This window comes from Pogona vitticeps, chromosome 1 (assembly GCF_051106095.1).
Source record: "Pogona vitticeps strain Pit_001003342236 chromosome 1, PviZW2.1, whole genome shotgun sequence".
Lineage (NCBI taxonomy): Eukaryota > Metazoa > Chordata > Lepidosauria > Squamata > Agamidae > Pogona > Pogona vitticeps.
This window is the reverse complement of record NC_135783.1, coordinates 305,592,530-305,614,182: the sequence shown is the minus strand read 5'-3', so window position 1 is coordinate 305,614,182 and position 21,653 is coordinate 305,592,530. Positions and strand designations below refer to the sequence as shown.

Here is a 21,653-nt window from a genome sequence, read left to right as displayed (position 1 = left end):
GAAGAGGTGACACTCTTATTTAGACCTTTAAAATCAATCATTCAGCACAAGCTTTTGTGAATAAATTCACTTCCTCAGGCACAGTGCAGAAAAAATGATAAATGAATGTTCCAAAAGTTGTCATGGCAGAACTTTGCCAGGCATATTTCTCCAGTGAGTTCAGAGCTGGTTTCAGCCAGTTTGTGTGGGTGTTGAATTGCTTCATCCCTGGTGACATGTGATTGGAATTTTCCACAAAGCCTTCAGGATAGGAAATAGTCCCTGAATGTACCCCCTCCTGGACCAAAATGTATCTTGAAAGTGTGGGGTTTTGGGGCCCCTAGACTCTTTTCAGAATTCTCTGTCATTCTAATCCCCACATTTTAGCAAAAAAAGAAGGGGAGAATTGCTAAAATTTTGCTTTCTAAACAAGATGCAGTGCCACCACACATTTTTACTGTTTTTTTTTAAAAAGATTTTAAGATAATTGGATGTGAATATCTGACCACTTCACCCCCCCCTTTTTTTTCTTGGCAGGCTGCAAAATGACCTTTTAGGCACAAATTTTGCTCACTATTGGGGGATAGTATCTGGCACTTTATTTAGTTCCAGCTCTGTCTCTCCCCTGGCGCAGAATACCTATCTGTGAAGAATGATGTGCATAAGTCGCACACTAGTCCAATCACTAGAATAGACACATGGGACAAAGTGCTGTTGCAAAAACTGAGCATGTAAGGGCAGTTGCGCAACTGACAAAAAACCCACCATCTAAACCAAGTAATCAAGCTGGAATTCTACTCAAGAAATAGTGTCACCATTGGGAAAATACTCAAGATCCTGGTTGTTTATAATTGCCTTAAAAACAAACAAAATCAGAGTCAAATAGCTTCCAAATTCTTCTCATGGTAAATGTGAGAAATGTCATGTAAACCAACAAAAATAATTATGATTATTGGCTAGGTCACTCTACTCCATGTTGGTTTACATCAGTTGTATTTCATGTTTTGCATAAATGTACATCATTTAAAATATAATAAACTCAGAAATTATTCTTTTTAATCTGTCTAGATATTGCAGTCTGGCTCTATTTCAGCAACATGTTTCCAGCAGCATATTTTATAGAGCGGGGCTGCAATTTTATACATATGTAGATGGGAATAAGCCTTGTAACTGAAAAAAATAATTGTAACAATAATTAGTATCCGGACATTGGTTGAACGTTTGTTAGAATTTGAGTGAATGACAGAAGGGCTGTCATGTAGAAGAGGAAGTAAGCCATTTCTTGTAGCCTATTAGAAGGTACTCAATGAATTCTCATTGAGAAAACTTTTTCCCCCTCAGTCTAGATGTATACAGTTCTGTTAGGAAAGAAATAATTTGTTTCAGCATTTTATCATTGGCTGCCATTCTGCTAAGTGGTACTTAGCAATAGATAGCAGTCAGTGCTTAACGCTCTAACTGGTTTCTAACCACGAGAAGCCTATGATACATATCTTTGTAAAAGGAGAACAAAACAAATAAGCTATGTCTATGCTAGTACAAGAATATATAATAGTCCCAGTTGTCAAAAGAAGATCAGTTCTCAGGAGAATGGAGAACAAAAAAAAATATGTGCAGTGATTCAGTTTTGTTCATCTCTCAATTATTTCTATTGTACTAAGATAAGATTATGAAACTGTGATAACCTTTATATGTAAAATGTAATTTTTATAACTAAAAATATCTTTCCAGGCGGCTTTTTTATGAAGCAGGGGGAGCTGGTGTCCGGGCAAGGTCACTGTGGAGAGTGGAACCCCTTCGGATAAGGTAATTTTATCTTCCCAGAACAATTTGAAATAAAGCTTCTTTTGCTAGTTCTGTGCTCTTAAATGGAAGGGTTACATATTTTCTGGTTGTTCACAGAAACTATATTTAATAATAAATAGAATCAGTGGTACTGTAGGAATGAAATGAGATAAATGTCAACAAGAAGATCATTCCCGTGTTTGAATTAAAATCCAAGAAATGGAAATGGGAAGCCACAAACTGTGTTAAGAGCCCAAGCTGAAACTGGTTGGTTGTTCTGGGTTTTTCGGGCTCTTTGGCCGTGTTCTGAAGGTTGTTCGTCCTAATGTTTCGCCAGTCTCTGTGGCCGGCATCTTCAGAGGACAGCACTCTGTGCTCTGGTGTAGTTTGCTTGGGAGTGGAGTTTTTATGGCTGTGAGATAGGCGTTTGTCCTATTCAGGAGATGGGTGATTAGCCTGTCTTGTTGTGGGTGAAACTGGTTATTTGAGTGTGAGCCTGACGAAGTAAGTATAGAATGAGTAAAGAGTCAGTGAGAGTTAAACAGTTCAAATCCCTGTGATTTTGGTGAGAGAATTAACTATGCATTTAGTTCCCAGTTGATGGTTGGTCTTTTAGGGCATATAAGATTCTGCTCCAAGCCAAGTTCAGATTACCGCCAGCCAGCATACTCTGCAGGCAGTGATGGTGTGCCATCTTAAAACCAAAATTACATATAACTGTATTTTCTGTGCTGATTTAGGGCTCACAGTCCCTGAAATTCCATGCAACTGCACTTGTGCAGAGTGATATTTTAATTACCAGGAACCAGGGGGACAAGGTGTTCAACAAGATGACCCCCTTAGCCCTTTGTTTAAAAAATGAAAAGTCTGTTGTTCTACACTGTTGGAAGTGATGGTCATATTCACACCTCCTAATCAATAATAATTGAAGTGAGTGGATTATAACTATAAGGATGATTACTACTAGGGTATTTTTGAGACCAAGGAAGAGATCTTTAACAAAATGTTTGGTTTCTGGATATACAGTGGTGCCTCGCACAACGGGTGCCCCGTAGAGCGATGAATTCGCTCTACGAGGCCAGTTTTGTGATCGCAAATGCGATCGCAAAACGGTGCCTGCATAGGGCGAAAATCGCAGAGCGAAGGGCGGTAAGTGGTTTGCTTACCGACCTTCGCTTTGCGACCCGCTGATCAGCTGTTAGGCAGATTCAAAATGGCCACCGGAAGCCACAAAATGGCCACGCGCAGCATTTTCATGCCCTCGTTAAGCGAGGGGAGGGCGCGAAAATGGCTGCCGGCCATCGGAGAAACATCGCTGTACGGTGAGTAAAGCTGCTATTGGAACTTTTTGGCTTTTTTTGATCCGTACAGCGATGTTTTCACACAGCGAGGGTTAATCCGGAACGGATTAATCTCGTTGTGTGAGGCACCACTGTAGTTATATATTAGTGGACTTCCTCAACATCCTTCAAGACAGAGAAGACAAAGGAAAGGGCAATAATCCATGGCTCAGTAGCTCAGTGGTTTAGGCATATGGCTGTGAACCAGAGGTTGGGAGTTCGATTCCCCACTGTGCCTCCTTGACAGGAGCTGGACTCCGTGATTCATAGGGTCCCTTCCAGCTCTGCAGTTCTAAGATTATTATAGATAAACAGAAGAAATTAAAAAGGAAATAGGAGGCATGAAGAGAAGAGAGACTTCAGTGGTGGTGATCTGTCATGTGTTTGCATTGTTTGTCTTCATCTCTGAGAACAAGAGTTACACGTTTGGCAACTGCAGACTTGGTGGCACTGTTGGAAGAAGAAGACTCTAGTTGGACCATCTGGAAGTCGTTCAAATAGATTTTGAAATGAAGTACAAAAATCAAAGAATAATCCAGTAAAATGGGGCTGCTTGGATACAGGACAAAAGTTTAAGACTTAGTGGTCTTAAATGTGCCATAAGACTTTCTGGTTCGGGTTTTATTTTTAATGATATAACTCTTTTCAGCTTATGCCTGCCTAACCAGAAGGAAGTTCCACTGTTTGATAGAGTTTACTCCTGGAAGACCATGTGCAGGATTTTAGTTCCCCCAGCCAATTAAAACTTTTGTCTTTCTTCCATGACTACTCTCACTCTTTTCCCTTTTTTTGGAGAGGAGGAAGTGAATACTTTGCTTTGGCTCGCAGTCTTTTTTTCATTGGTTTCTTCTGAATGTGTTGCACAGCAGTTTGTAACTTGCCGTCTATAATGTTTGCTTGCTTGGTCACATTTTCTCCCGGGTTGTTCCGTAATGACCCAAGTTGGCGGTACATTCTCTCAATCAGTGTGTCTCACTGTCTGCCAGTGTGGTACTTTTGATTACCTTTCCCAGGCAGCAGCCTTTTAGAAACTCCCACACATGCTTTTTTCATTTGCGCACCTCTCTCTCTCCCCCCCCCCTCTCTCTATCTCTCTGTGTGTATGTGTGTGTGTGTTTGTCTTTGTGAGAATGATGGGAGAAGAGATTTTAGCAAGGATTAAATGTAAGAGAGAGGGCTCTCTTCAGTGGAACATGAGTGACTTTCAGAAATATAGGTTGCTTTGTCTGCTTTACTGGCAAAAAGATATTTTAAAAATTAGTGCATTTTGTCATCTGAGCAAGGTACAGAAAAAGCCTTATGAGGCAAGAAATAATAATCATTTTGCCTTCTATGGAATTGCTTTTTCGGAAAGTGTTGCTGTAATTTGCTTGCTGTGGACCATTTTCTTTCCTGGGATTTTAAAGTGCTGCTGACTGGCTTAGGTTTGCAGAACACATTTTGCATCACCGCCACTTCCCCCTGCAGTGCAATAGGTTTTCTGGCTGTTTCTGCTCTGCTTATTGCAGACATGGAGTGCTGGCCACATCTTCTTCTTTTTTTTTTCTTTGCCATTTCTTGTTACTTTGCTGAACCAACCTCAGTAGCCACCCCTTGCCACTGCTTAGGTCTCTCTTGAGGCAGCCACTTGGTCCTAAATGTGTTTAGTTTTGCCTAGATTGTGATGTAAATGTTTACATTTTGCTCCACATAAGCCATCAGTTTAACGGTTCAGTTTAACATTATCATTCAAATTAAGCTGGAGTGGAAGTAACATACGCTGGGGACAGCCCTTTCGCCTTCGACACATTACCACAGGACAGTTTTTGGCTCTGTCTGAAGACCTGGGCCTTGTCTTGGTTGACAAAGAGAAGGCGGACACAAAATCAACTTCTTTCTGTTTCAGAGCATTGAAGGTAAGTCATTTCTATACTGTATATGAATGTAGGAAAATTAACGTTGTATTTTAATTTTTATCATGGAAGTATTTTGAGAAGGAGGAAGTGGCAGTCTTCAGAATGCAGTAATGGGGTTGTAAAGGCAGCAGAGAAGGGCCTCATTGCCGAATTGGAGAGTTTAGTGCCCTCCTGCTCAGATCAGGAGGGCACTAAAGTGACAGATTTTACTTTCCTGGGCTCCATGATCACTGCAGATGGTGACAGCAGCCACGAAATTAAAAGACGCCTGCTTCTTGGGAGGAAAGCGATGACAAACCTAGACAGCCTCTTAAAAAGCAGAGATATCACCTTGTTGACAAAGGTCCGCATAGTCAAAGCTATGGTTTTTCCTGTAGCAATGTATGGAAGTGAGAGCTGGACCATAAAGAAGGCTGGCCACCAAAGAATTGATGCTTTTGAATTCTGGTGCTGGAGCAGACTCTTGAGAGTCTCCTGGACTGCAAGGAGATGAAATGTATCCATTCTGAAGGAAATCAAGCCTGAGTGCTCGCTGGAAGGACAGATCCTGAAGCTAAGGCTCCAATACTTTGGCCAGCTTATGAGAAGAGAAGACTCCTTGCAAAAGACCTTGATGTTAGGAAAGTGTGACGGCAAGAGGAGAAGGGGACGACAGAGGATGAGATGGCTGGACAGTGTCATCGAAGCTACCAACGTGAATTTGACCCAACTTTGGGAGACAGTGGAAGACAGGAGGGCCTGGCATGCTCTGGTCCATAGAGTCATGAAGAGTTGGACATGACTAAATGACTAAACAACAAGCTCAGATCAGATGTCATCTCTGAGGAAGAAGCTGTGGGAACAGAAGATTAAGCCAGAGTGGGGATTTACAGATGTGCACCCTTTGATCTGTAAATTGGATCCCCTCACTTCTACCATGGTAATGGTTATGGTGAGATGTATATTTATGCTACAACTTCATTGAGTAGTTGTGTAAGTTAAAAGCAAGTTGATGGCGCATACAAACAACACAGTAGTGAGTTCAGTGCTCAGTTAATGGTGGACAGTGCCTGTTTATTTTATTTTTTTTAAATCTTGTTTTCTTGTAAAATACATCAGTCAAAGAAGCTGGCAGATGAACTGAAGGCAAGGGATTAATAACAGCCCCTTATCTCAGGCTGTCTCCTACTCTGGACATTAATAAGGCATTGGACATAACAGCTGATGGGTATATGTGAGAAACCAGAGACCAGTTTAATAAACTCCGTGTCCCCAAGTGCCATGATGTGAAAGTGCATTCAAGTGTATGTCAGCTTTCACACTTCTGGTATATGCAGAAGTTTCCTCTCTTAATTATTCAGGTGATTTAATAGCTATGATAAATAACTATAAGGCTTTTGTTATTCTCCTTTTAAGCGAGTACAACTGAAAAGTAACAAAATATGTGAAAGGATAACATTCATTTTCCATCTGTTCAGCTTTCTGATTATAATGTATTGACACATTTCCTCACACCCTCATCATGATGTCTGCTTTGCCATGCTTTAAAATATGTTAAAGGAATTCTGTAGTAAAAGTGATGTACAATAAGTTGAGTATGCACAATAGTGGTGGTGGAAATTACTGGTTAGTTTCCTGCATGAGACTTTGAAGATATTCTGTCTCATGTGAGATGGCATTGCGAATGTACGGTACTTCATAGTTTTGTGCTCATTGCAAACATTTATTGCAAATATATTTAATTTCAAACACTAATCTGTATCACATTGATATAATATACTTTTCTTGGGCCTTGCCTTTGTAATGCCATCCCCACGGAGTATATAGAAATTAAAATTCTTTTTATCTTGGCATGACAATATTACATATCTATTTAGGCTGAAACTGACATTGAATTGTGACAGCTGTAATTCAGTGAAGTGAAAGTGATTTACTATAGTTATCACAGCTATTGTTAAACTTGCATCTCTCACAGTACATTTCTTTTAAAATAAAATTTTGTTCCTCTTCTTTATTTATTTATTTAATTTTTTAACTTTGCCTTTTTCCTTTAAAAGGTGGCTTGCAACACATCATTAAAGGGCAATTAAAAACAAACAAACACTAAATGTCACTTTGAGAAATGAAAAACCCAAAAATGGAGAACACAAGTGGTACTAAAAATTCAATCATGCATAACAATCCATCTAAAAATCCCACAAAGGTAGCTAGTTTCTGAGGGAAGGCTTACTTCAAGAGAAAGGTCTTTGTCTACTTGCAGAAGGACAGCAAAGATGGGGCCAGCCTGGCCTCCTATGGGAGGAAGTGCCAAAGTCTGGGAGCAGCAACAGAGAAGATCCTCTCCTGAGTCCCCATCAGACACACTTGTGAAGGTGGACGGACCGAGAGAAAAACCTCTCCTGCTGATCTTAACACTCACACCAGGCCCTAATGGAAGATATAGTGGTGGCTCGCACAACGGGCGCCTCGTAGAGCAATGAATTCGCTCTACGAGGCTGTTTTTGCGATCGCAAATACGATCGCAAAACGATGCCCGTATAGGCTGTGATTCACAGAGCGAAGGTCGGTAAGCTGCTCGCTTACCGACCTTCGCTTTGCAACCCGCCGATCAGCTGTCCGGCGGGTCCAAAATGGCCGCCGGAACAGCCAAAAGGGGCCGGGGCGCAGCGTTTTCGCGCCCTTGGTAAGCAAGGGGAGCGCGCGAAAACGCTGCGGAAGCCCCGAAATGGCTGCCCGCAACCATTTTGGGGCTTCCGGCAGCGTTTTCGCGCGCTCCCCTTGCTTACCAAGGGCACGAAAACGCTGCGCCCCAGCCCCTTGCGGCTGTTCCGGCGGCCATTTTGGACCTGCCGGACAGCTGATGGCAGCCATTTTGGCACCCTCGTTGTGCGAGGGGAGGGCGCGAAAATGGCTGCCGGCCCCTGGGAAACATCGCACTACGGTGAGTATTCTATGGTATTGGAACGCATTAAACACTGTTTAATGCGTTCCAATGCCTTTTGGTGTTCCGTAGTGCGATGTTTCCCACAGCGAAGGTTAATCCGGAATGGATTAACCTCGCTGTGTGGGGCACCACTGTACAGTCTTTGAGATAGTTTGGGCCCAGCCCATTTAGGACTTTAAAACTAGCACTTTAAATTGTGCCCGGTAACTGATCAGCATGCAGTGGAGCTGCTGTAACAGGGGGATTATGAGATCCCTGTAACCAACCCAAGTCAGCAATCTGGCTGCTGCATTTTGGACTGACTGAAGTTTCCTGACACTTTTCATCAGCAGTCTCACATGAAGCATGATACAGTAATCCAGCCAGGAAGTAACTAGGGCATGGTTTGACAGTCGCCAGATCAGATCTCTTGAGAAATGGATGTAGCTGGTGCACTTGTTTTAATTGTGCAAATACACTCCTGGTCACTGCCAAATCTGAGCTTCCAGGCTCAGGAATGAATCCAGGAGCACCCCTAAGCTTCATGCCTGTTTTTAAAGTGGGAGTGTAATCCTATCCAGTACATGCTACATCCCTATTCCTTGATCTGCCTTTCAACTGACCCAGAAGCACCTCTGTCTTGTTTGTATTAAGTTTCAATTAAGTTTCACCCTCGTCCAGTCCATTTCTGATACCAAACACTGATTTAGAGCTGAAACAGCTTTCTCGGATTTAGGTGGCAAGGAGAGGTAGAGTTGGATGTCATCCGCATGCTGGTGACTACTTAAGTCGCTTTGTTGGGTTTGGGTGCTATCCAACAAGATAGCCAAAGATAGCCATACCTCAGTTCAATTGAAATAAATGACCAACAGTCTTTTGAGAAATATTGTTCATGTAAAAGCATAGTTTTGCAATTTGTCATCTGCCATTCATATTTCTAATTGTGCAGCTGCTCGTGCGCCCTGTTGCACAACTACAGAACTGTGGGATGTGCTCCAGATAGCTAGCAAACTGACTTCCATCTCATGTGTATTTCCTGTTACAAGACAGTTTAATGCAGTAGGATTCTGGCCAATGCACTTGTTTTTGGCATTGTAAAAATTGCTTATGCCCCTTTAAATTCAGTGGGGCATTTTCTAGACTGTCAAAAGGAAAAAATACAAAAGTTGCACTAAGGAGATTTGGTTTATAAGAATGAATCATAGGCATTGCGAAACATACAAAACAAAATCATTCTTGTCTCCCACTGTTAAATTCTGTGGTGATAGTATAAAATTGATTTGAAAAACCCAGCATGTTCTAATAACAATCAGCATGGTTCAATGGTTGAAATCCTGTTGGTACAGCTTGGATGATGTCATCATCTTGGTCATGCCTCAGCCATTTCGTAGCAATTAAAAACTTCATAGTCTACCTTCCTGGGTTCCAGGGATCCCCTTCATCCTGGGGAAGCCTTCAGGAGCTGTGGAACAGAGTGGAACATTATTTAAAGCCTGTAGCACACCAATGCAGTGGCAGCACTTTTGGGGGTTTGAATCATTTCCTGTCTTGTGCTGTGACTCCCAAAGTCTTCCCCAGAATGAAGGGGATCTCTAGGGATGCCTGGAACCTGCAGAGACTGGGGAGTTTTAGTTGTATCCAAATGGCCACAATATGGCTACAGTTGCCCATACTGTACATTATGCAACAGGATTTTGGCCACTCTTGGCAAGATTTTATACTATTTTGTTGTTGTTTAGTTGTTAAGTCGTGACCCCATGGACCAGAGCACGCTAGGCCCTCCTGTCTTCCACTGCCTACCAGAGATGGGTCAAATTCATGTTGGTAGCTTCGATGACACTGTCCAGCCATCTCATCCTCTGTCGCCCCCTTCTCTTGTCTTCACACTTTCCCAACATCAGGGTCTTTTCCTGGGAATCTTCTCTTCTCATGAGCTGGCCAAAGTATTGGAGCCTCAGCTTCAGGATCTGTCCTTCCAGCGAGCACTCAGGGTTGAGTTATATACTACACTACGTATTTATTCTATGTATTTATATTTGTTTAATCAGGTCTGCGACCGCATAATAAAACTTAAACTTTTGGCCACTGTGAGGGTGCACCTGCCTAGGAAATTCCTTGTCATATCTCTGTATGTCAAAAGTAAATTTGTTTCGGTCTGCACTGCAACACAAGAGAAAGAACAATATTGGTGCAGAAAGCCCTGCAAGGTTGCATACCTTCGTTCTTTCTTCCTGCATTTCCTGCTTGATTCGATATTGTTGCTATTATATAAGTCACTACCTAACATAATTAACAACAATCTGATATTGTCTTAATATTACTATCATTTTTTTCTTTTTTGGCTTAAAGGAAAAACTGGATTCTGCTCATAAACGTGATATAGAGGGCATGGGAGTTCCTGAAATAAAGTATGGTGATTCCATTTGCTTTGTGCAGCATGTAGCCAGCACTTTGTGGCTGACTTACAAAGCACAGGATGCTAAAACAACACGTTTAGGACCACTGAAAAGAAAGGTAAAAAAATAATAATTAAACTTCCTGTTTCCTATGGCTCACTTGTCTGAAGTAGGTAACTAAAAATGTCAGTGATGTTGTATTGCTTTGAGGATAAGGATCTGAGAGTACATTGCCATCTTAGGATACATTGAATGGACTCACTATCCTTATTTTAAATTTTGATACAGTGGTCTACCCATGAGTAGTCTGTGCCCATTAGCTGCCTAGGACAAGGAACGTTGTGTTGCCCCACTGCACAGCAACACCACTGTGCAACTGTTATAAAAAAAGAGGTTCACACATGAGTTTTGGGAGCCACACATGACTTTTGGGAGCTGGTCCTCTTGTTCCACAGCATGGCTTCTTATATTTGTGCAGTATCTCTGTGCTGTGCTTTGTGCAGGGTTACTAGACTGTAGACAGTACCAGTCTCTTTGATTTTAGCATATTTTACAAATGTGCTTCTGGGCATCACTCTGCACCCATTGTTGTCTTCATAGTGAACCTTTAATGTTGAAAGGAATTGAACATGCACAGCTGAGTCTTCTTAAACATTCTATAATTATAGTAGCATCGTACAAAGAATATAACTTTTAGCGGTGCATACTGAGTTGAATGATTCAGTGTACAGCTAATAATGTCTGCTGTGATTGCTTAACTTGGGCCAATTTGCATCCAAAACTTACACCACTTGTGTAGCTATGCAAGAGGATTCTGTCTAGTTTAAAAAAAAAAAAAACCTGGAGCTATTATAACTTCAGATACAGAGTTGGGAAGGAGAAAATCTTTATAGTGACTTCTGAGAAACAACCCAATTACTAAAATAATGAAAGAGTAGAGCATGATAAACTATGTGGTTACATTTAGAAGTCGTATCCTTTAATCATGGCTTTGTGGATAAGAAACAAACTTTGTGCACATATGCTTTCTACTTTCACTTTCCCTTGCATGCATAGCTTAACAGAAAATATTCTGATTTATCAAAGTGCAATTTGCTGTGAAAGCTTATTCAGGAAACACTGATTTGAGCCATCTCTCTGAACCAGGATTTGAAACTCCAGTTTAATTATGGTTTACAATCTGTGCTTGAAAGCATTTCTAAACCCTGCAGTTAATTAGTCCCATATCACAGAAGACGGTACCTTGACAATCCAGGATATGTTCTGTTAAGATGGATGCATAAGCAGAGAAAGGAAGGAGAATGAATCTATTATTTTCCTCCAAATTATGAAGAATGTGTTATCTGCATGCTGCTGCTATAGTGTGCAATTTTTCTCAACTGGTTTCATCTTGTTATTAGATGTTCACGCTGAATATATTATTTGAATTAAAAGGATAAAAAGGAATTTGGCTGTTCAGTATTCTGTACCTATGATTGGCACATCCCTAAATATAATCCCTTTGGCAGAGTGCCCAGCACTTGAAACAGCAAATATTTCTAAACCATTCCTTTGGCTACTCTTCGTAGGTTATATTGCATCAAGAAGGACACATGGATGATGGTCTTACCTTGCAGAGGTGTCAACATGAAGAATCCCAGGCTGCTAGAATCATTCTCAACACAACAAGATTATTTAGTCAGTTTATAAGGTATAATATGTTTGGTATATTCTATTCTGATATAAAAGAAGTTTATTAATCCAGAATTAGGTAAAGGATTCTGCTGGCTCCAGACTTAGAGCAGACTCATTGAAATGAATGGGAGATAGATTAGTAGACCTTAGATTTCATTTATGACAGTGGGTCTACTCTAAATAGGTGTTCAGTTCATGGTGCTTTTTTCCCCAGCAGAACTGCTAAGATGAAATTTGCTCTTCAAATTTGTCAGCATTGTCATTCCTACAATAAATCAATCTGATAAACTGAATCCACCCCATTTCCATTTATATAACTCAAGGATGTGTGGACATTCCAAATCCCAGCTTCAGTACTAACAACATGTTTCAAACATCCTTGAGAATAAAACTTCATAGGAAGGCAAGTTTGCTGATCAAAGGAGTATCCAAGAATGGAAGACTGCATTTATTTAAATAAATAAATAAGCCAACTACACCAGAGCACAGAGTGATGTCCTCTGAAGATGCCAGCCACAGAGACTGGCGAAACATTAGGAAGAACAGCCTTCAGAACATGGCCAAGGAGCCAGAAAAACCCACAACAACCATTAGATCCCAGCCATGAAAGCCTTCGCGAATACATATTTAAATACAGTCTTCCATTCTTTTACAAATGTGCTTATGTCCTGGTCTCGTTTCACGATCACTCTGTACACTGCATTTGTTGCTATACTGACTGTTAGCTATAGATGCTGTGTGCTGTGATTGTGACATGAATGCTAATGCAATTTAGAAAAGAGTCTAGAGACAGACTTTTTCACAGCTTTGAAAGATAATGGCATCCTGTTTATAGACAGTAGTCTTCACAGAAGTATTTCTGTGCAAGATAGGCATGATGATTTCCTCTGCCTTCTCTATTGACTAATTTATATTAGGCTTCTATGTCAAGGAGTGACACTTGTGCTTACTTTCAAGTTTATCAGTTTGTGTCACCCTGTCTTTCTAGTTATATGTTTTGATATGTTACATCAGATCTAGCTTTCAGTTCTCCAGGTTTAGCCATCCTGAGTTGTCCTTTAACTTTTACTCATTCTTTCAGTGCAGTCCCCCCATCTCTCTCTCTATCACATGCCCCCTTAATGCCCAACTGTTTAATGAAACATTGTTTAACTCCTCCAGCCCCCATTTTAGACAAGACTTTCTGGATTACTTTTGCCTGAAGAGTGTAAAGGTAGCCTATAGATGGCTGAGGCTGTCCGATTTCCTTGAGAATATGAACGACATCAACCATCTTTTCAGAGCCTCAATTTTGAACTAGGCAATACCAGATACTCTCAGTATAAAAAGAGCTCTTCAGTATGGAAATAGTTGTAGATTATGTTGATAATTGCTTTCTTTGCCTTTCTGTTGATGCACAGTGGAAACAACAGAACTTCAACTCCCATCACCTTGCCCATTGAAGAAGTACTTCAGACCCTGCAAGACTTGATTACATATTTCCAGCCTCCAGAAGAGGAACTAGAACATGAGGATAAACAAAACAAACTTCGTTCACTCAAGAACAGGCAAAATCTATTCAAGGAAGAGGTTATGAAGGCTTCAAAGCATTTTATTTGTGCAGGACATGGAATTATGCTAATGGTTCAGTGCCACTGTGATTTGCCTTGCAGAAATGCTTTTGACATGCTCTTTTATTTTAGTTATGTCCTTACAGATAAACGCATAGATCCATCAAAACTCACACTTCGCTAAATTTGTTAGTTTCTAAAGTGCCACAATATTTTGCTTTTCTTCCCTCTCCCTTCCTCTTCTTAATTTTATGAACATGGATCCTTAGAGCCACAGTTATTAAAAGCTCTGTTAAGAAGCAATTTTTTCTCCAAAGTTAGGTGCCAGAGAGAAATGTTGATTGCAGGCAATAGATATTAGAGGCTAATGTGGTAACATCTTGCATGTGGGGTGCTTATAGATATCTAGATGGTTATTAAGTAAACAGAATATTGGAATAGATATGCCTTTGGTCTTAAAGGCTCTTTTTATCCTTCTATTTTTTTTCATTAGTTAAAATTTTAAGTGGATGTACCTAGTTTGGACCAGTGCTGTGGCATTGGAAAAGAAGAAGTAACCCTTTCTTTTTCACGGTTTCACTGATATAACTTCTCTGCCTCCCAGCCAGCATTAGTTCCCTGTAATAATGACAATGACAATGATAGTAATGAGTACATGTATCAAGACATACTGGAAAGAGCAAATAATGCTGGAAGAAGTTGAAGGCAGTCTAAAAAGAAGACCACTAAATATTAGATGGATTGATTCAGTAAAGGTAGCCATGGCCATAGATTACAAAATCTGAGCAAGATCTTTTGGTAGTCACTAATTCATAGTGTCACCATACATTGACAATATAGACTGATAAAACCTCTGTCCTGAGGCCTCTACTAGTAGAGAGAGGATGAATGTAAATCAGGGGAATGGTGCTGAGGAAGGGGTGTTAACTACTCTCTCCCTATTGCTATACTCCTGATATAAATCAGCATTTTTGTGGCCCATTTAAGAGCAGGAACAGGCATGTTTAGTTTGACTACATGTAAATTCATTGTGCTCCAGTGTCAGACAATAGCTGAGTACATTATTTGGGGAAAGAGATGGATTCATATGCAGTATTTGAAAGCTCAGCATGGCACTGAAATGTATCATTTTTTTTTTCTTTTTAAGTAGTTAAAAAGTAAAATAATTTATGTACATATAAACTGTTTTTATTTATTTATGACATTTTACAGGGGATGCTGGCATTGGTTTTGAACTGCATTGATCGCTTGAATGTCTACTATAGTACTGCTCATTTTGCAGGAGTTAGTAGGGAAGAAAATGGTGCAGCTTGGAAAGAAATTCTGAATCTTCTTTACAAATTGCTAGGTGAGTTGAATAACTTTAAATTGTAAGATTAAGTTACAGGATACAGATGTTTCAGATACTTTCCAGAACATTCCACCTGCTTCCCAGTTTACAGTTCTTCTAATATATAATGCAAATGGTGTATTCAAAACTACAGTGGTGCCTCGCTTAACGAGCGCACCGTTTAACGAAGAATCCGTATAGCGATCCCTTTTTGGGGATCGCTATACGGATCTGCCCCAATCGCCGCACTCGCTTTGCAACGATTGGGGCGTCCGTCGGCCATTTTGGAGCCGCCGATCAGCTGATCGGCGGCTCCAAAATGGCCGCGGATGGCGCGAAATGCCCCCCTGCAGCGTTTTCGCAACCTCCGTAAGCAAGGGGAGGGGGCGAAAACACTGATAGGGGGCCATTTCGGGTCATCCGGCGGCCATTTTGGAGCCGCCGATCAGCTGATCGGCGGCTCCAAAATGGCCACCGGACGCGAAAACATTGCTGGAGGGGTAAGTTTGGACGCTTATTGGAACGCATTAAACTAAGTTTAATGCGTTCCAATAGGCTTTCCTTGCCCGCCCAGCGATGTTTTCGTATAGCGAAGGTTAATCCGGAACGGATTAACCTCGCTATACGGGGCACCACTGTAATAAGTTAAAACTTATTTTTGATGTCTCAAGAAAAATAATTTTGCTATAATTAACTTTTATTAAGCTCATACATTCCCATGGGAGTTGGAAAAAATTCTTTTACATTTAAGAAATTATTCATATGTGTCTTGAGGGTACATAAAGAAAAGACTGATTGATTGATTGATTGATTGATTGATTGATTGATTGATTGATTGATTGATTGATTGATTGATTTGCCACCTGATTAGTGAGTTCACACTACTCTGGGCAGTGTACAAACAAGAAGTCTAGTGCACAGAAATTAGAAAGAAGTAAGCCTATGATTTGGTGTTCATTTTGAAAATGAATACTTTATGTCATGTTTCCACATTGATTCTTGTGATATTTTCCTTGACAGTACTGTACTGTTACAACCTCCACACTGAAATGGTGTCTTAATTAATATCTGTAGTAGACAGCAGACAGTTTGGAACAGTGACCAAACTGTATTTTTATTTCATCTTGAGCTTTCCATTCTCATCCTTCAACGTGATTCTGATGCCACTGAAGAAGAATAATTATCTGTTCTACAGTGTCTTAACATTAGTAGAGGGACTTGAAGGCTACCACTCATCATCCTGTGAGCCTCTTGCAGCTTTGTGAGATCTTCCTACAGAATCTGAGATAACTGGAGACAGTTTTGAATGTGTACTTTCCCCCAAAGTATGAAATCTTGGCTTTATTTCAGCTAAATTTACTAGCATGGTTTGTAGTTATGTAACAACCAATTGCCCACAACTGTGATCCCTGCTTTCCTTTTGCTAAGGCTTACCAAGTGGAGGGGAAAACAGGGATCAAAGGCCTGCAGGATCACTTTGATCCCTGCTTTCCCCTCCACTTGGTTTTTTTCTCTCCTCTGTTTACTTCTGCATATAAAACGACCCTCAGTTTTTAGTCTAAAGATTTTAGACAAAGTATAGTCTTATATATGGAAAAATACAGTAAGTGTAAATTTTGAGGTAGTGAATATAACTAATAGTGGGTGGGGATACATAACAGAAACTTACATTTAGCATTCTGCTGCAATACTTCAAATCAATTTTCCCTTCTTTCTCTTTCAGCTGCTCTCATTCGTGGTAACAGAAACAATTGTGCCCAGTTTTCTAATAATCTTGATTGGTTAATTAGTAAATTGGATAGACTAGAGTCATCTTCAGGTAAATAATGTTTTTATTTGATATATAAATACAGCAAATACTAATTTTGTTACTTCAGAGAAAAATATCTGTCCCCTGAATTTTTTTAGGCCTCCAGGTCAAGGATGTATATCAGAGATGGGCATGAAATTAAAAAATTGTGGTTTGTGGCTACCCGGTTTGTTTTTGAACTAGTTTATTTTTTTAAATTCTCATGTCTTTTAGAAATAAAAGTAAAACCCCTTCTCCCTTGCCACTGCCTCCATTGCCTCTCAGAATCTATATTTTGCTGCTACCACTACCACCATCACCATGTTTATAGGCAGCTTGGCGTCTTTAATTTATTTATTTAGTTTTTGAAAAGCAGCCCGGCCTGCAGGAGCCATCTTGGCTGCTTCTCAGGTTGGCAGTGGAGGTGGTGGTGGTGGTGGTGGAGGCAACAAAAGGGAGGGAAGCAACAGGGGCAGTGGGAAAGGGACGTAGGGGAATGGACCAGGAAGTTCAGGATTTTTTTTAAAAAAAATCCGTGGTTCAGGTCAATTCAGGTTCTCCATTTTGCACAAACCTGAACTAACCTGAACCAACAAACCAGCAATTTCCTACAAACCTCCTGATTCGTTTTTTGGTTTGTACCCATCTCTAATGTCTATAACAAGTAGCTGCAAATTTTCTCATCCTCATCAAAGAAGAGTGTATCAAAATATCATGAAATCCTGTTGAAAAAAATGGGCAACTGTGCACAATTTTTTGCTCATATACGTCAGCACCAGCGTTCACAAACATTGTAGACCATGGCCAAGATCATTCTTACTACAGTGGACCCTTGACTTACAGAAGGCTTGACTTACAGACTTTTTGAGTTACAGACTTCTCTGGCCGCAAAATTTAGGTTTGACTTGCAGACTGAGATTTGACTTACAGACCAGAAAAAAACCAAAATGGAACAAAAATGGCCTGTTACGGGATTAATCGGTTTTCAATGCACTGTAGGTCAATGGAGACTTGACTTACAGACTTTTTGACTTGAGAACCGCCTTCCAATACGGATTAAGTTCTCAAGTCAAGACCCCACTGTATAGTACTCTCAATTATTGTTTACATGTGAAAGCTGGACAGTGCAGAAAGCTGACAGGAAAAAAAATAATTTATTTGAAATTTAGTGCTAGAGTAGAGCTTTGCAGATACCCCAGACTGCCAGAAAGACAAATAAGTGGATCCTGGATCAAATCAAGCAGAACTTTCTCTGCAGGCAAAAATGTCAAAACTGAGAGACTGTCATACACTGGACATGAAAAGGAAAGATTTGCTGGAAAAAACAACAATGCTATGAAATGTTGAAAGCAGCAGGAAAAGAGGAAGACGAAGTATGAGATGGTTTGCCTCCCTAAAGGTAGCCACAGGCTTGAGTTTACAATTGCTGAGCAGGGCTTTTGAGGTCAGGGCATTTTGGGGATTGCTCATGCATACAGTTTTCAGAAGTGAAAGGAGTCTTTCATTGATAACAACAAGAACAACAAATTCAGGGAAACAATGCTAGGACATTAACAAGCTAAGTGTAAACTCTTTGTGGGATTTGGTTGAACTCATGCTCTGATTAACCCCATTCTTGCATTCTACCAAATATGTGAGGAGGGGACTTTTTAGCCCTGCCTCATCCATCACTGCTATGCTCATGTCAGAGGAAGTGAGGAAGCTGAAGTGGAGAGCCTCTTGTATTTATGGATCATCTCCATACAGGACAGAACATTAGCAAATCAGAGTTTGGAATCATCTGAAGAGCTTCCACGCATGTATGATCCTCTTTGCTTCAGACTTGTCTATTTTCATATGAGTCAAGCAAAAATGGTCAAGATGGGGCTGGTGTGCTCCCATTGTTCTTTAGCTGATGTCTTGTTAAGGATAAAGGCTAAAGTTGAAATAAAGGCTGTTCTGAAAGCTTTATGATAATACCAGCACCAAGGACAGCGATAACCTGAACAGGCTAGCTTGTCCTCCCGTGTCATTGCACAGTTCATGTGGACAGTGACAGTCTGAAGTGAGTTTCTGCCATAGTACCCAAGCCCTTGAAAAATCCGGATTTTAAACCACATTAAGAAATTGCATGTATAGAGGACAGTGTCTTCTTAAGAAAGTTTCTCTCCATATGAAAAGAGAGATGAGAGAAGATGGCAGGACTACTCTTTCTTTTAAATTGAGCCCTATCCTGGACATCAGAATTGGATTCAGGCCTGATACTCGTCATACTAAAGAGTGTGGGTTTCAGTTATATTAGGAATTTTAAGCTTTGTTTATGATCCTGTGTAGAAAAGATGAGTCGGTAAATTATTTGGTTAGATATCTATTAAAATATTTTAAATAACTTGGCTCTGTACTAGAGATGGGCATGACTTAAGCCATGCCACATCATATGACTTGTGCTGGGTGGCACCACAGCTGCAGGATGTTCCCTCTGACCACGCCCCCTGGCTGGCTGCTCCACTCACAAGCCTTCATTTACCGCCCAGGTTGTTCTCCATTGTCAGCAGCCCAGTTCAGGAAGGAGCTCAGTCTGCCTTTCCTGTATCTTCTGGCAGCCAACCACTCAACAGCTGTGCAGGGAGACTCCCTGCCCCGCCTCCTCGCAGCAGGAGTTGTACAATGGAGCACGATTTAAGTCATGGCCATCTCCACGTTGTGGACATTTTATTATTCTTTGCAAAGTAAAAAAGATATCCCATTTTAATAGGTCTGTCTTTTAAAATAATGGGTTATATTTTTGAAAAAGTGTTCCTTACTGAATCTGGCTCTTTAATGAAATTGCTGTACTTGGGTGGGGTACTACAGAAATGTATTTGACCAAAAAATGTTTATGTTTTACTTCTGTTTTTCATTTGGTAACGAGTGATTTTGAAAACTTGGGCACCAGTTAAATGTTTTCTTCAAATCTCACATTTCTTTGAAACAACTTCATTATTTACAGGCTAGAAAGGTATTAGTCTAGGGATGTGGAAATATTTTCTTCCTTTCCCTTAGGATGTTTTTGCTTCTATTTTTGAACTGTATTCACTCTATTCTTAAAAGTCAGAATGATCTCTCTGCTTGTGGCATTCATACAGGTATTTTGGAAGTGTTGCACTGCATTTTGATTGAAAGCCCAGAGGCTTTAAATTTGATAGAAGAAGGCCATATCAAATCTATCATCTCATTGCTAGACAAACATGGACGTAATCATAAGGTATGCTTCACATACTAATCTGCAGTAGAATTCACTGTAAAAAGTCCTGTGTTTTTGCAATAATAGCTATATGTATATTGATTGAAATTCAGTAGTAAGTTGCAACTTGGTGAGTAAACTCTTCTGTATGTGATGTACTTCTGGATTTCAGTCATTGGGTTGCAAGACACGCAACAGTGATCTCTTGACTATGCATGACAAATTATGACCCAGCCATGGGAATGTGTGTTCTTTCCTTGCAGCAAATTCTCGTTTCTTCTATAATGTTCAAGCAGTTCAGTGACTCAATCATCCAAGGATCTGAAACCTACTTCAAACTAGATTTTGGTGTCAGGAAAATGCTGCCTCTTATGTCTCACTCTTACATCTGAAGAAGTGGACTTGTTTCACAAAAGCTCATATTATAATACAGCAGTTAGTCTTTAATGTGCCACAATGTCTTTGTGTTCTTTTTTATTTTAAATTAAATTTTGTTTATATACAAGGAAAACCAAAATGTAAACAAAACAAAGCAATAGTGCACTCCTCACCCTAGGGAGCATCTATCTATCTATCTATCTATCTATCTATCTATCTATCTATCTATCTATCTATCTATCTATCTATCTATCTATCTATCTGTCTGTCTGTCTGTCTGTCCGTCCGTCCGTCCGTCCGTCCGTCCGTCCGTCCGTCCGTCCGTCCGTCCGTCCGTCCGTCCGTCCGTCCGTCCGTCCGTCCGTCCGTCCGTCCGTCCGTCCGTCCGTCCGTCCGTCCGTCCGTCCGTCCGTCCGTCCGTCCGTCTGTCTGTCTGTCAACAATGTTTCGTTCATCTTTTAAAAGACCCTTCATCTCTTCCATAAATACATATATTCTTGTCCTGGCTTTTCCCTTTGCCTTTATTCAGTATGGCATTTATAAAGTCATCCTATATCTTTTTTTATGTTTTTTTTTTCTGTTTTGCTTTGTGTTTCTTGCCGATATGCTTGCAGAGACTAAGACAGCTACCACTCTTCAAGGAAAATGCTGGTTAGCTTAAGTTGTGCTCATTGCTGGTGCTAATAAGCCATATAACTACAACAAAGGAAGAAGAGCCAGTTAAGGGAAAGTTGCCTTTCTGGGTCTAACACCCCATTTATAAATGGACAGTTGTTGTTCCTATTTGTACAAAATGTCTTGTCCTGGCTCTTTATGTGGCATATTGCCGATTCATAGGAGATACACAGCACAACCCTGTATTTAGATACAAGTTCCATTGAATTTAGGAATTTTCTTCGAGGTAAGTAGATATAGAATTATAGTCTGAATGGTGAAATATACATATGTAATGAGCAACTCCAAAGCAGTAGGTGCTTCACAGTGAAACTGTGAGAAATTGTATGTATTTTCTGCATTGCAGATAGAATGGGATCCCAACATTTAACTAATTTTACAGATATGAAAAGGTTTGGACTTGAGTGCTGTTTCATCTAAGCCCTATTCAGTTATCTGGCTGAGTTTATGGCATAAATGTCCTGCTCCTACATCCCTGTGCAGGGGGACACAGCACTTGAATTGTGTGTATTTTGCAATTAAAAGGATGCATGGGAGGGATTAAAAAGTTTCTTCTTAGGGTTCATGTATTTTCCGACTTTCCAATCATGCTAAGCTTTTAAAGTGCCTTTAGCTGAAAATACATAGGATCAAACTAAGGGATAACGATAACATGTCATTAGAAACAGGACTACCTTAAGTGATGAAAGATCTGTATTTGTCATAGCATATTTTCTCTGCCGCCACCATGTGTCATATTCTAGCTAGCTTTGTTCTGT

The 21,653-nt window shown here is 40.4% G+C and overlaps 1 protein-coding gene across 1 annotated transcript in view; it reads left to right on the top strand.

Moving 5' to 3' along the window:
- The window catches only part of RYR3 (ryanodine receptor 3), a 420,504-nt gene that overhangs the window by 105,130 nt on the left and 293,721 nt on the right, over positions 1-21,653 (top strand). Inside the window, exons 9-16 of the mRNA XM_078391770.1 lie at positions 1,711-1,785; positions 4,843-4,999; positions 10,251-10,415; positions 11,866-11,987; positions 13,372-13,540; positions 14,734-14,869; positions 16,575-16,670; positions 19,745-19,863. Of these exons, the coding sequence (XP_078247896.1) occupies positions 1,711-1,785; positions 4,843-4,999; positions 10,251-10,415; positions 11,866-11,987; positions 13,372-13,540; positions 14,734-14,869; positions 16,575-16,670; positions 19,745-19,863 (1,039 nt within the window). The remainder of the gene's footprint in view (positions 1-1,710; positions 1,786-4,842; positions 5,000-10,250; positions 10,416-11,865; positions 11,988-13,371; positions 13,541-14,733; positions 14,870-16,574; positions 16,671-19,744; positions 19,864-21,653) is intronic.